This window comes from Globicephala melas, chromosome 1, assembly GCF_963455315.2.
Source record: "Globicephala melas chromosome 1, mGloMel1.2, whole genome shotgun sequence".
Classification (NCBI taxonomy): domain Eukaryota; kingdom Metazoa; phylum Chordata; class Mammalia; order Artiodactyla; family Delphinidae; genus Globicephala; species Globicephala melas.
In genome coordinates this window covers 155,009,056-155,023,992 of record NC_083314.1, presented here as the reverse complement: position 1 = coordinate 155,023,992, position 14,937 = coordinate 155,009,056, and the positions used below count along the sequence as shown (strand labels likewise).

The following is a 14,937-nucleotide window of genomic DNA, read 5'->3' as shown; positions in this document are numbered from 1 at the left end:
GGGCTGGGAAGGAGGGGCTCCCAGAATCACACTGGTTCCCCCCATCTCTCCACCTGGCAGAGGCAAGCTCCCACCTTAGAGACAGGGATGCCGGTTAGATTAGAAGGAGTCATCCTTTCTAGAAGCAGTCCTAAGGACTCAAGGCCAGGCCTTGGGGAGTGGGGCAGGGGCTGGTTTGTTAGAAATATGATGTGTGCGATGGGGAGGAAAGATTTGGGAAGGTGGTCTTGGGTCCTCTGGAAAGAGGAACAGAGCTTGGTTTGGAAATTCTGGGTCCACTGATCCTCCTTTTCCCTGGACCTTGGTTTCCTCATCCATACAATAGACAAAGAGGACAAAGAGAGGAGATATCCTTCTCGGGTTATAGAAACAAGAAAGTTTGTTATAGAAACAAGAAAGCCTGAGAGTTAAGAAGAAGCTGAGCCCTCAATCTGGTCTCCAAGAGCCCAGTGGCAAGAGTGAGTGCTGCAGGAGGAGGAAGCTGGGCTGCACTATCAAGTCGCCCTCCTCAGCCTCAGTTTCCCCCTAAAATCCAGTCGGATCTGGAGGGCGAGGATTTCAGGGCTGCTGCTGGCCTCCGGGTGGGCACAGCTCCACGTCCAGGAGCTCGGCTTGCTGAGCAGAGAGTGAGGTGGATTTGAGCTCCCACCTGCCCCCTTGGGAGGGCGCCCTCGAGTGGCGCCCACCCTGCACTGTCATACTTGGCACCCTTGAGGGTTTCCCAGGAGCTGAGTATAGAGAGAGAGGGGGGAAGGCTAGTCTCCCACCCCCACCCCTGCCCACGCGGGCCTGGGGTGTTTGCCGAGCACCTCCAGAGAGGCAGGGCGTGGCAAGATCTGTCAGGAGCTCAGTGCCCTTGGGTGAGGGGGCGGTGCCAGGGCCCTGCCTGCTGCTGACGGTGCCCTGTCCTGCAGAGAGCTGGCCCTCTTGTTTGAGCACGTGCAACGGGCCCGCAACGGGGGCCTACGGCCCCTGGAGGTGCGGCGGGCGCCAGTACCCGACGGAGCGCCCTCCCGTTACCCGCCCGTTGCCACCTGCCACCGGCCGGGCAGCACCTACTTCTGCCCTGGGGAAAGGTAGGGGCCCCCCGGGGCTGCCACCTCCTCTTGCTTCTCCTCCTCCTCTTCCATTCTTTGTCTCATCCTCTCTCAGACCTGCCTCCAGCCACTATGTGGGTGTCTGGGCCTGTGCTGGGGACTCCCAGGCCTTGTCATGAGGCCTGGACCAGTTGTCATCAGAGGGTCAGACAGGTACAGAACGAGGGTCTCTCTGGAGAGGCCAGAGTGGACTCATCGTTTTGTCACCTTGGGTTCCAAGGGTCTGAGTGGGGGAGATGTCCACACCATCCTTTCCCATCACCTCCTCCATTCATTCCATTGTCCTCTTTCTTTCTCTGTTTCCACGTCCCCCTCACTCTTCCATCCCTGCACTCCCATCCCTCCCGGGAAGCTGGAGAGAGGAGGAGGCCGCTGGCCACAGGTGCTTACAGCTCAGGTAATCGTGGACACCATACTGGGGTGTGAGGGCAGGAACCCCCCCTCCCCCAGCATGTTCCTCTAGAAGGGGCTTGACGCTGAACTCGCCTCTCGGGAACGAGATGCCACCTGGAAAGAGAGCTCTGTGACTAAGAACTGCTGTAGGGCCTATGTAAACTCAACCAATGACTAATGCTCTTGTCGTGTGCAAGCCTTGTCCACAGCTTTGCTAATCCCAGAGGGTCCTCCTGGGATTCTCCCACAATGTCTTTCTTCCTTACAGAGGGACATTTTGCTGTCCCAACAGTCTCTTTCCCCTTGACCTGCCTCTCCTGGAGCTTTTGCATCTTGAAAGAAGAACAAAGAAAGAACAATGCTTACCCTCACGTAAATGTTCATAAATAGTGGAATTTCAGGCATATTTGGGTAAGGGAGGCCCACTAACTCACAATATGGGAAAGCAGCTTCTCCCGTAGAGGTGTAGTTTTGAGGTCAAGGATTCAATCCCCCCGCCACCACAATCACCCCGTTGCCTACCCATCTCTTTGTTTTGTCTCATCTTTACATATCATCCCTGAATCAGCCAGGTGGACATCTGGTCCTTGAGCCTCAGGTGTGATTCTGAGTCCCAGGCCCAGAACAAGGGAGGGGAGAAGAGGTGAGCCACTCGGGGATCGGAAGGTGGAGGTGCCCTGAAAGCCTCCGCCGCCTGGTGCTGCGTGTCCTTGAGAAAGTCATCAAGCTACTCTGAGCCTCTGGGTTCTGGGCAGAAAATCAGCAGTTTTTAGGCTGATCAGGGGCTCTGGGTTTCTGGGCTAAAAGGGCCTGGGGAACAGGGAGGAGGGGGTTCTGGTGCAGAGGATGCTGGGAGCAGAATTCCTTTTCCGGTCTCAGTGAGGGCACTTCTGGCCAGGGGCTGAACAGGAAGTGGGTAGAGAGGGAGAGCCCCTCCAGGTCTCTGGGAGGAAGGGAAGCGTGATTGGCCAGCGTAGGCTGGGAGTTCACTGGAAGAGGGTCCACGGTGCAGCCCCACTTGTATCCTTTGTCACTATCTGAATGTCCTACAGTGTTATCCCCACACCCACCCAACCACAGCTGACAGGTAGAAACTCAGAAGTTTTGGCATTTGAGCACCACGGCCCACGGCCTGCGCCAGGGCTCTCTGTAGCTTCAGTTCGCTCTCGTCTCACTCTGCCTGAGTAGGAAGACACTGAAAATGGAGATTATCCTGGACTCCAGTACTGGTACCACCCCCCGCAGCTGCCCTGGGTCTCTGGCCCCCCGAGGCCTAGGAACAGATGACTGCCGAGAGCTCGGCCATCACTAACTTCCGGCCTGTGTCTGTCCGCCCTGCAGTGTCTGTGTGGCTGGGGCTTATGGTGCTGGTGCTGGAGTGTCCCTTCTTCCCAGGGACGCCAGGGGCTGAGCTGGGATTTCTAGGAGATCAGGCACCAGCCTCAGGCCAAATGGCCATATCCTTAATCTTGGCTCTCTGGGCCCTGTGGGGTGGGTGCCCAAGACAGGACCCCCTTCCCCAACACACACACACCCCTGGTTGGCCACACCTTTGGTGGTGCTTGTGGGTGGATCCAGGCTGAGTACGTTCCCAGGGCTACACGGAGCAGGACTTCCTGAGGGGTGGCATTGCAGGGCCAGCACCTCTCTCTATGGGTTTTGTGATGAGGTGCTAAGACAGTGGTTCTCAAAGCATGGTCCACTGACTCCCTGCGTCTGCATCCCATGGGACATTTGTTCAAAATGCAGAGATACTGGACCTCTCCCCAAGCCCACGGAATGAGCATCTCTGGAAAAGAGGCACAGAATTCTGCTCCCCATGAGATCCTTATGCAAAGCTGGAGAACCTCTGCATTCTGGGCACGTGGGCTGGAGGATGATTTGAGCTGGGGGGTCCTTCTCTCCCACCAGCCACGGGAGGCCAGCCCCATCCTGGCAGCTCCCCATGCTGTGCCCACCTGCCTCCTTCCCACTAACCTCTGTTTGTGTCTTGTTCTCAACTTTCCAGCCAGATGTTTAGTAATAAACGGAGTTTCTTTCGGATCCACGCCAGCTGGAGACCGAGGTACCCCCTCGCCTTCTCCTGTTGCCGTTCCTCCTTGCCCCACCCAGTTCTGGGGCTGGAGAGGCGGACAGGATGGGCCAGAGACAAGGTGCATGTGCCTGCCGCCTGCCATCTGCCTTGGGGCCCTGATGAGCCCCTCGCCTTCCTGGGGATGCCTCTGCCAGGTCTGGTGCCCAGTCTTCCAGGGCCTGGTGCCCAGTCTGCCAGGTCTGGTGCCCAGTCTGCCAGGAGGGACACGTACAGGAGCCTTGGGATGAGTTCTGGCTCTGCCGCTGACCCCCCTGCGTGATCTTGGCCGAATTGCTTCCCTTCTCTGGACCTCAGTTTCCCATCTATGGAATGGGCAGATTGCACTAGAGGCTCTCTGAGGGTCCTTCCCACTCTGACCTTTGCCGGGCCTTTAGCTTCCTGGCTCCCCGCTGACCACCTAGATCCTAGCAGACGCCTGAAGGAGCTGGGATTGGCACCTCCTTCGCTAACTCCAGAGCCCAGTTCTTTAGCTGCCTCATTTAGCCACTACATCCCTGGGTACCTGCCCTGTGCCAGGCCCTGCACTAGGAACACAATGATGAACAAAGCATTGTGCCTAGAGAGTTGCAAAGAGTAACTGCTCTTCGGTGTGATGAGCACAACGGAAGGCAGAAGCAGGGGGCCTGTGGAGCTTGGGTCAGGCATTTCACCGGAGAAGGCCCCCAAAGGAGTGGGTGTGAGGGAGGGCCTTCCAGGCCAAGGAAGCGACGCGCACCAAGGGGAGGGGGTGAGAGAGAGCGCGGCTTTGGCAAAGAACAGGCAGCCCAGCGTGGAGGTCGGGAGCCGAGGCTGGGTCACGAAGAAGCCAAGGGCCCCGTGTGAGCTTCATACTGTTGGCACTGCCTGGCAGCTTGGGCTTACAGAGTCCTGGGTTTCCCAAAGTGCATCAGGAGCCTTGTGGATCAGGGGACCCATGAGGAGGAGATGGGTGACGGAGCTCCTGGCTGCTCTACCAAGAAGCAGTGTTTCTTAGAAACATGGGTCCTGGATCTGAGCCTGGCTAGGGGACCTCGGGCATAAGCCCTCTGTGCCTCCATTTCCTCCCATGTAAAATGCGGACGATCGTAGGGTCTGCTTCCGTTCAGACCGTGCCTGGCTCAGAGGAAGTGCTATATAAATGTCGGCCTCATGCAGTTTGGTATGTTATGATATGAGCTTGGAAACCATGGCTGTAGGACAGGGGCACATGCTGGAGGATAAAACCAAGGAGTCTCTGGGTCAGATCTGCCCCTTTGCAAGATTCCTTGGGATGTGTGGGTGTGGTGGGCAGGAAGGGCGAGGCCAGCCATGTGCTGTTTCCCAGTCCTGAAGAGAGGGGCTGTATGCAGCACCAGTAGGGGTAGGCTGCCTCCCGCCACGCCTCCACCGCTGAGCTTGGCCTTCGGCAGGCAGATGGAGTCCTTAAAGAAATCCCTGTGGGAGTGAGCACAGGGGTTGGGTCCAGCAGAGCAGTCAGAGGGCAGCCAGTGCCCCGAGCTTACCCTCTCGCACGGGGAAGCCCCAGTCAAGCCCACACATCTATCCCCCAGACACCAACAGACGCTGCAATCAGTTTCTCACTGGCGCCATTGATGTCTTGGGTCAGAAAATTCTTTATTGTTGGGGGCTGTCACATGCATTGTTCAGCATGTTTAGCTGCGTTCCTGGCCTCTACCTGGATGCTAGGAGCACCCCCCAGAGTGACGACAAAAAATGTCTCCAGCCAAATGTCCCCTGGTGAGCAAAACAGCCCCCACCTGAGCATCACTGCCCGACACCCTATCCTGGCGGCTTGCCCCAGGGAAAGAACATAGTCTCTGCGGTCACAGAAAACTGGGTTCCAGGCCTTGTTCCATCCAGAGGAGCTCTATGACCTGGAAGCCGAGTCACCCCCTTCCATATCTGTAAAATAGGGGAGGTAACACTGGAGCCCGCCACCTGAAGTGGCTGAGAGCTGAAAAGGCTCAGGCAGTCAGAGTGGACCTTGTGTGTTCTGAGGAGCCAGGGAGGGAAGGAGCTCTTTCGATGTCCACTGTGTGCCAGGTTTCTTTCCATTTTCTTTGAGCTTTTAGGCTTCAAAGAGGCTGACATGAGCCGTTTTCTGGGCGCTGCCCAAGGAGCTGGAATCCAGGGCCGCCCCTGGGAAAACAGTGCCTTGTTACCTTGAAGAGGAGTCCAGGGTCTCTGGCTGGCTGGAAGGTTACAGAACCCCACAAACCACGCCGGAAGCTCCTTCAACCATCACAGATCAGAGCTGGAGAGGGACCTTTCAAGACCTCTAGGGCAAGCCCCCACCCCCTTCCTTTATCCGTCCTGCTGAGTGCAAACTCAGTCTTGCACACTTCTCGTGACAGGGAGCTCACCCCCTTCCCCCAGAACACCATTGGAGTGATGTGCCGGTCACAGAGGTCCAGAGTTCTGGGCCCTTGGCTGAGTGTCAGGGCCTTCTCGGCCCCCCTCTCTTCCTCTGCCCCTTGGAAGAGTGGAGGACAGAAGGAGGGGCTGCACGGACGGGGTTGGGGGGTGCTTGCCAGCATGAAGAGAGCCTGAAGTAACAGCTCGGCGGAGGAAAGTTTGGGAGAGCCAACCTCAAACTTTGGTTGGAATCTTTGGGATGTGCTGAGGGGGTCCTGGGCCAGCAAACAGCGTGCTGGATTGCAGGGGCCGCCCTGTCCTCATATTGTCAGGGCTCGCATCCTTGACCTGTAACCTCTCCCCTCCGGGCAGAGGTTCCTACCCCTAAGGATGGCCCTACATCCCAGTTGCCTTCCTGAAGGCACCTGCTGAAGGTGCCCCTGGTTTCGAAGTCTCCCGCACCTCAGCACCTCGGCTCTATACTCTGTCCCCCATGCCCTGGGCATGGAGGACCATAGCTCCCACTCTGCCCTGAAACCAGAGTCTGTCCTCTCCTCAACCCTGGATCTGAAAGTCCCAGAGACCAGGTGACACAGTGTCCTCCCCCAGCCCCGGGCCCATCTCAGAATTCCTCCCAGACTGGCTGGTGCTCTCCTGAGCCAGGGCCCTGGACGTCTGGGGTGGAAGGGCCCCAGACGTGTCTGAAGGGGGCCCTTCAAGTGGCAAGCCACAGCAGGGAGGCAGTGGTGACACCACAGGCCATGGGATGGGGATGTTTGCATAGGTCCTATTCAGACAGCGACAACGTGGTCCTTGAACCTCTTGGACACAGAGTTACTCTACCAGGTATTGGTTAAGCAGGGCCTGTCGCGGGGAACCTGAGGCCTCCCCTCACCTGTCTTCCTCCAAGATTTGGGGAATGGGTGAGGAGTTCGGGTGCGGGAAGGGAAGTCTGAGTACACACACAGATACACACGTATGTTCACACGTACACGGAGATGTAGATGCTGTTGAACTGCAGACTCAGGAGGCTGGGGGGGTCACATAAGCAGGACGTCAGTCTGGGTGGGCAGGGCTCAGGCAGGGGAGACCACAGAAGAACAGGTTATAGACCTTCACTGGGAGGAGGGGCACCAGGCATGGCCTGGGCATACTTGTGGGCCCATGCTGGGCCAAGAGCCCCAGCAGGCCAGTGCACTGCACACCTCCAGGGGCACCATTCTCACTGAAGTCTGAGTGATGGAGACTTTGGAATTTTGCAGTGCACTGCCTGTACAACTGTACCATGTCCTAAAGCCCTGACCTGACCAGTGTGGGGTCAGATAGCTCCAGCGGTGGGCAAAGGAGGAAAATATAAATTGACACGTGTATACACATGCCGACGTAGGTATACACACTGGCACCTGTGTGCATGCAAGCACACACCCTACACATGCACATGCCCTCAACTCCACGCAGCCCGCCCCTGTGTACAGGGAGGAGCTGGGGGCCTAACTCAGTGTGCATGGCCAGGTGAGCTTCTCCATCCCTCAGCAGCCTGTCTGTCCCCAGAGGGGTCACCACCTCCACCCACCCACCTGCCTGGGCCAGGCCCTGCTCCCCAGTCCCCCTGTCTGTCTCTGACTCCCTTCTTGGGTTTCTGTCACTCTTTCCACTCTGACATCTGTCTCCTGTGCACCCCTTATCTGTCTGGGCAACAAGGGGTGGGAGGTCGGAGTGGGGAGGGGAGCTGTTCAGACTGACCCTGGATCAGCTTCTCATAGGAGTCAGGGCCTCCCTCACCACACCCTTGTCCCATCCCAGGAAGTCTCCCCTTGGTGGAGAATCAGCCCCAGTACCTGCCCCCAAGCCCTAAGTCAGCAGTGTCCCCACTCGCACTGGCCCCCAGCTCCGGCTAACTTGGCTCTCTCCCCCACCCGACCTGCTGTGCCAGCAGGCGGATGGGTATCAAAGACCGCATCCGCATGGGCAGCTCCCAGCGACGGACAGGCCCCTCCAAGCAGCACCTAGCACCTCCACCGATGCCCACTTCCCCGAGCAGTGAGCAGGAGGGGGAGGCCAGCAGCCCCACCAAGGTGCAGAAGAGCTGGAGCTTCAACGACCGCACCCGCTTCCGGGCCTCCCTGAGACTCAAACCCCGTGCCTCCGCTGAGGGTGAGCCCCTGCGGGTCTGGGGCCAGGACCTGCTGGGGGTGGCAGGGCGGACACAGAGTCTGGGCTGGGGGTGGGAATAACTTGGTTCTAGCCCCAGCTTTGCAGCAGGTTGACTATCTTTGGGCACCAGTCTTCTGGTCTGTAAAATGGGCATCATAATACCTGCTTTGCTGATGCTCCAGACAGTTTGAGAATCAGAGGAGAATGTAGAGGTGGCATTTGGTAGTGGTTAGGAGCACAGACTTTAGAGCCAGGCTGCCTGGGTTTGAATCCTGGCTTTGTCACTTATGTTGGGCAGGTAACCTAATCTCCCTGGGCCTCATTTTCCACATCTATAAAATGGGGACAAGAAGCATATCTACTTCATAGGATTGTTGTGAGGATTAAATGAGATTATCCACAGTAGGTGAGCAGAAGAGTTCTGGAATATAGTATGTGCCCAACAAAAGCTAGAAGTATTACAAACATGCTCTGGAAGGAGCAGGAAGCCATCCTTGCTGAACTGAGCCCTGACTGTTGGGGGGTGGATTATCTCGTTTACTTCTCTCAACAACCCTGGGAAGTAGGGTCTGTCTCTATCCCCATTTTATGGATGTGGAGACTGAGCTCTCTCAGCTAGTGAGTGGTAGAGCTGGTATCCCCAGCCACGTCTGTCCAGCTCCATGGCCCACACTCCCCACCCTGGCCCTCTTTGCCAGCCCAGCCTGGGGATGTGAGGCTGTGAACCTGGTGGGGTTGCTTTTAACTGGTTAGAGAGGTCACTTTTTTGAGTTCGAGCTCTGCTCCTGACTTGCACTGTGACCTAGGTAGGATACTGCCCCTTTCTGTGCCTCGGTGTCTTCTTCTGGAAAACAGGAGGGTTGGACCAAGTCCCCTGGAAGACTTCTCCCAGCTTTGACCTGCTTCAGGGCCCTGGGTGGGAAAAGGAGTTGGGGGGGTAGACAAGGATGGAGGTTGGGGACGGGAACCTCGGAGGGAGGGGACCCAGCCATGCTGCCTCTGTCCGTGCTGTATCAGCCCCCAGCATGCTGCTGGCTGACCACTCAGACAGCCCTTTCCTGGAAAGTTACAGAACCCCACAAACCAGTCTTTGGGAGGTGCTGGAAGTCTGGGCATGGCTGGTGCCCGGGGCCTCCTCTTCCCTGCCAAGAAGCTGCCTGGCCTCCTGCCCCTCCTGCCCCTGTGAGGCCAGGATAGCATTACCTGTCTGTGCAGCGCAGGGCACCAGCCTCGGAGAAGCTGTTTCTCTCGTGGGGGCGGGAGGGAGAATGACTTGGTTCAGAGGCTGCGTCAGGAGCAGAGCTGGGGGGTGGGACCCAGTCCCTTGATTCGCTCCTGGCTGAAGGATGAGGCTGTGTGCGCAGTTATGTGCAGAGGCCTCAAGCCCCTTGTCTTTGGCGCTCACTGGCCTGCGTGGTGGGACGGGTGGGACTTCCTCTAGGGCTGTGTGCAGTTTACCCCGGGCCAGACCAGATGTGCCCTAAAGCAGCTCCTGCGTGCCAGCCACCAGGCAGATGTTTACACGGGGCAGACGGGCATGCAGCAAACCGAGGTTTTCACTCTGGGCAGGACAGCCAGGGGGGCAGGAACCTGGTCTGCTCTGTGCCCCCAGGAAGGTTCTGGGCCCTTCCTGAGGCTCTGTCTCCCTCTCCGTACCTCTAAGGGTGGTGGTAGGGGTTGGGAATGGCCCCTTCTGCTGCCACCACCTGTCCCCCTGCCCCGGACTTTTCAGAGGGCCCCTCAGAGGAAGTGGCAGAGGAGAAGAGCTACCAGTGTGAACTCACAGTGGACGATGTCATGCCTGCCGTGAAGACGGTCATCCGCTCTGTCAGGTGAGACTGAGGCTGGAGGTGGGCCACCCACTGCTGCTCCCCGTCTGGGGCCCGCCCTCATGGCCAGGCCTGGCCTAGCATCCAGCACGCCAGCTGCCGCCTGCCTGGTCCCCTCAGTGGAAGGCGGGTGGGGTGGAGAGACAGCATATGGCTCCCAGCAGGGTTTTTGCAGACTCATCGTGTCTGGAGGGCTGGCCGGGTGGGGCGGTGGGCACCGCTGCCCATCATGGTCCCTCTGCTCACACCTGCGGTGTCCTCTCTGCTTCTCTCCCCTTCCTCTCTCTTACTTTATGTCAGGCTCTCTTCTCTTTATTTCTCTCTCCCTAGCTGGTATCGGCATCTGCCTGTTTCTCCCTGGGTCTCTGTCTTACAGGCAGTTTTGCTCCATCTCTGTGTCTCAGTCTCATCCTCCTCTTGCCTCTGTGACTCAGACTTACTGTCTCTCCTTGGGTGTCTTGAACTCTGCCTGTCTGTCTTCCCCAGGACTTCCTCCAGAGCAGTATTTTTCAAACCACAGGTCACAACAGTTTGAAATCAACTTAGTGAAATCAATTTAGTGGGCCATGGTCAACATTAAAAAAAAAAAGAATAGAAAGTATCAGAGTGCATCCCTCATAGTAAGAATAAAAATGTTGATGAAACTTCTGTTTCAGTTGTGTGTGTGTGCGTGTGTGTGTGTGTGTGTGTGTGTGCGCGCGTGTGTGTGCGTATACTAGCTTCTGTAAACTGTATTTCTTATGGTGGGTCTTGGTCAAAAAGTTTGAAGGCCCCTGCCCTACTGGCTTTACTGGCTGTCTCCCTCAACAATTCAGGGGGGGCAGAGTCTCCTGAGCCCTTTAGCCATCCAGCCAGGGATCTGGCCCCACGCTCCTTGGAATGGAGTTCTGGCCTAGTCTCTGTCTCCACACTGCCGCTCCAGCTTCACCCCTAGGCCTTCTAGACTTACCCCCTCTCCTCCCTGCCTCATGCACCTGCCTAACCCTTTTAAATCAGAGTCAGCTGGGCACCCTCCTCCCAGAGAGTCTGAGGCCTCTCCCCACCCGCTTTTTACACATCCTGTCTCTCCCCTCCAAGTGCCCAGCTTCTGGAACACAACGCCCGAGCTGCCCCCTGGCTCAGGTCAGCTCTCCTTGACGCCTCACACGCAGCATGCCCCAATCCTGTTCCTCCTCCCATGTCCCCATGTCAGGCAGTGCCACCGCCATCCACCCGGTGCCCAAGCCATGGGAGTCATGCTGGACTCAGACTCAGAAGCCTTTCGGTCCTCTCTCCTGCACTGCTCAGGGCTGTCCTGTGTCTCCACCCCACTGCCCTCTCCCAGCTCTTCCCCTGCAGTGGGTCTTCCCACCCGGGACTCTGCCCGTCCGGGGCATCCTCCACACAGGCCTGCAGAGGATGGTTATGCTGAAGCAGAGGAAGCCACACGGCCGTCCCCACTGCCCCGACCTCCCAGGGCCCAGTCGCTGCCGGGGATTCAGAGCTCTTCAGAGTACCCCCCTCAGCCCCACCACACATACACACACCTCCCCTGTCTCCCAGGGATTAACCCTTTTCCTTCACATCCTGTTCCAGCTACTCTGAACTGACTCTCACTCACACATCTCCTTGCCTGTCTGTGTCCAGAAAGCCTCCCTTCATTCCCCACCTCTTGCCCTGGGACTGCAAAGTATCACGCTTAAGACTTGTCCCCTGACCTCCCCACCCAAGCTCTCCCTGCTCATGGTCCCCAGTCTTCTTTCTCCATTCCTTGACATGACCCTTGTCACCCCATAATTGTCTGTGTCCTCTCCGTCTCCCACCCCAGACCAGTGTTCCTGAGGCCAGGGATTGGATCTGATGCCCTTTTGGGTGCCCGGGGTCCAGCACAGCAGTGCTAACAGGCATATGCAAAAATGTCTTTCCCTAAACTGTCATCAGCAACAGTGTTCACAGATGCCTACCTTGTGTTCCACCCAGCAGAGAGAAACCAGGCCCAGTCCCTGCCCTCCCAGCTGACTGAAGATACAGGCACATTAAAGAATACCAAACAAACTTAGGGGGCCGGGGCAGGAGCGCGGCGGGTATGTAGGCAGGCTGGACACCCAGCAGTGGCTGTTTGCGGTGGCCCAAGCAGGAGCTGCCCTCGTGCTGGACAAAGTAGCAAAGGACGGAGTGGGGGCTGGAAAAGAATCCCTGTCCTCTGAGACCCCCTCCCCCGACAGGATCCTGAAGTTCCTGGTAGCCAAAAGGAAATTCAAGGAGACGCTACGACCATACGACGTGAAGGACGTCATCGAGCAGTACTCAGCAGGGCACCTGGACATGCTGGGCCGGATCAAGAGTCTGCAGGGCCGGTGGGTGAGCCGGCCTCCGAAGGGGGAGGGGGGCAGGGCGGCCGCGGCACCAACCCCCGCACGAGGTCCGCTGGAGCCTCTCTGCCGGCTCCCGAACGGAGCCCCGAGCGCCCCCTAGGGCGCTCTGCGGGAGCTGGAGTTTCTGGCTTGCAGCGCTCTGCAGCCAGAGCCCGCACCTGTTGTTGAACCTGAAGAAACGCCAAGCCGCAGGTCCTCCCTGCGAACCTACTGACCTGCTTGCCTCGGGAACGTCTTTAGATGACTGTTTTCTCGTCCTGAAGTAACAGGCTTAAGATAATCAGTGACTTCCCATCTCCTAAGGGAATAGGCAAATTGTCCTCAACGCTGCTCACCTCTTGCCTCTGGAATCCTCCAGCACCTCTCCTCTCCACCCAGCGTATAGGTAGATTCTCACGTCAAGACCCCAATCACCTACAACTCGCCCTTTTCCTCTTGTGGCTTGCATTCTCACTGCCCATTCATTTGTTCTCTCAAGAAATAGTTACTGGGTATTTATTTGTTACTTACCAGACAGTGGGGATACGGTAGAAAGCAAATGGCCCCTCCCTCATGGAGCTTTCATGCCAGTTGAAGGAGAACAGATGATAGTAAGTGAAACTAGAATATGTCAGATGATGATAAAGGCTAAGGAGAAAAATAAGGGTTAGGGTGTTGGGATTTGTGATTTTTAAATAGGCGAGAAGGTGACATTTGAGAAAAAAAAAATTGAAGGTGAGGCAAACAGTCCCATGGTTGTTGTTTAAATAGTTTCCAGAGGGAACAGCAGGTGCAAAGGGTTTGAGATGGGCAGGTGCCTGGGGTGATGATTTAGGAACAGCAAGCAGGCCAGTGTGCCTGTCCTGGCATGAGGGAAGCAGGAGATGAGGTTAGAAAGCTAATGGCACTTAGACTATATAAAGCCCTGTAGGCCACTGCAAAGATGTTGGCGTTCATCAGAGTAAGATGCAAGCATTGGAGGGCCTTGAGCAAAGGACTGATGAAATCTGAGGTATATTTTAAAAGGATCACCCTGGATGCTGTGTTGAGAATGGCCTATAAGGGGCTAGGATGGAAGCAGGGAGACCAGTGAGGGAGCTACTTCAGACATCCAGGCAAGAGATGCTGGGGACTTGGACCAGGTGGCAGCAGTTGAGGTGGGGAGAAATGGTCATATTCTCGATATATTTTGAAGGTAGAGCAGACAGGGTTTTTGGAAGGGGTGTAAGAGAAAAAAAGAGAGAGAGAGGGAGAGAATCAAGGATAAAGCTAAGGTTTTGGCTTGAGCAAGAGGAAAAAAGTTGCTGTTTATTGGCATGCGGGAGGTCAATGAGTGGAGCAAGTTTTTTTTTTTTTTTTTTTTGCGGTACACGGGCCTCTCACTGTTGTGGCCTCTCCCGTTGCGGAGCACAGGCTCCGGACGCGCAGACTCAACAGCCATGGCTCACGGGCCCAGCCGCTCCGCGGCATGTGGGATCTTCCCAGACCGGGGCATGAACCCGTTTCCCCTGCATCAGCAGGCGGACTCTCAACCACTGTGCCACCAGGGAAGCCCTAGTGGAGCAAGTTTTGCTCAGGAGAGTTGGGGCATGTTGGGTTTGTGATGTCCATCAGACATCTAAATGCAGTGTTGATCTGGCAGCGGAGTGTGGAGTTGGGAGGAGAGGTGTAGGCTGGAGATGCAGATTTGGTGTCAACAGTGTATAGAGGAATTGAAAATCTGGAACTGAAGACATCAGTTAGCGAGTGAGCATAAATAGAAATAAAGAAGTCCCAGGAATGAGCCTTGGGTCCTGCAATGTTTAGAGATTGTGGAGATAAAGGAGGAACCAGAAAAGGAGACTGAGAAGGAGCAGCGAGTGAGGTAGGAGCAGTGAGTGAGGTAGGAGGAGAACTGGGCGAGGCTGATGTTTGGGAGTCCAGATGAAGAACATGCAGGAAGAAGGGGTGATCAGATGTGCTGAGCACTGCTAATAGGTCAAGTATAATGAGAATCAAATTTAACAACGTGGAGGTCATTTGGGAACTTGACAACAGTAGTTTTGGTGAAATGGTGGGAATGAAAGCCTGATTGGGGAGGTTTTGGAGAGGAAGGGCGGAGAGAAACTGAAGATAGAGGGTAGAGATAACGCTTTCAAGAATTTTGCTATATAGAGGAGTAGAAAAATAACGTGCATCCAGTTCCAGCCTTGTCCTCCTTATAACTCACATTCCCACTTTTGTCTCTCCCTCTACCCAGTCCACCGTTGCCTGCCTGTCCTCCCATCAGGCAGCTGTTTTACTTGTCATGCTTGCGTGTGGTGCCTTTGCTCTCCTGTTTGGAAAACCCTCAAAGCAGCGGCCGGGTACCTCCGTTTAACTCGGCCTCCATTTGGCAGATCAAACTGGCCCCGCCCTCAGATTGCCTGCTCCCACCTTGCAGGATGTCTCTCTCCCCTTTCAGCAGGCAAACTCAAATTCTTGTAGGAGAGAGTTGTGGCGAGTGCCTGGGCCCTTTGACAGTTCCCTTTCCCCACAGGGTGGACCAGATTGTCGGCCGGGGCCCCGGGGACCGGAAGTCCCGGGAGAAGGGCGACAAAGGGCCCTCCGACACGGAGGCGGTGGATGAAATCAGTATGATGGGACGCGTGGTCAAGGTGGAGAAGCAGGTGAGTGTCGGAGGGAGTTTCGCTGGTGTGGTGGAGCTAGTCGTCGACCGAGAA

At 56.5% G+C, this 14,937-nt stretch overlaps 1 protein-coding gene across 2 annotated transcripts in view; it reads left to right on the top strand.

The window, feature by feature from the left end:
* Positions 1 to 14,937, top strand: part of KCNQ4 (potassium voltage-gated channel subfamily Q member 4) — a 55,144-nt gene that overhangs the window by 37,514 nt on the left and 2,693 nt on the right. Inside the window, exons 9-13 of one of the 2 annotated variants that reach the window (XM_060307150.1) lie at positions 915 to 1,076; positions 7,856 to 8,073; positions 9,806 to 9,905; positions 12,107 to 12,238; positions 14,754 to 14,883. In XM_060307150.1, the coding sequence (XP_060163133.1) occupies positions 915 to 1,076; positions 7,856 to 8,073; positions 9,806 to 9,905; positions 12,107 to 12,238; positions 14,754 to 14,883 (742 nt within the window). Of the gene's footprint in view, positions 1 to 914; positions 1,077 to 7,852; positions 8,074 to 9,805; positions 9,906 to 12,106; positions 12,239 to 14,753; positions 14,884 to 14,937 lie in introns of both variants that reach the window. The other variant, XM_030867728.2, reaches the window with a different exon arrangement.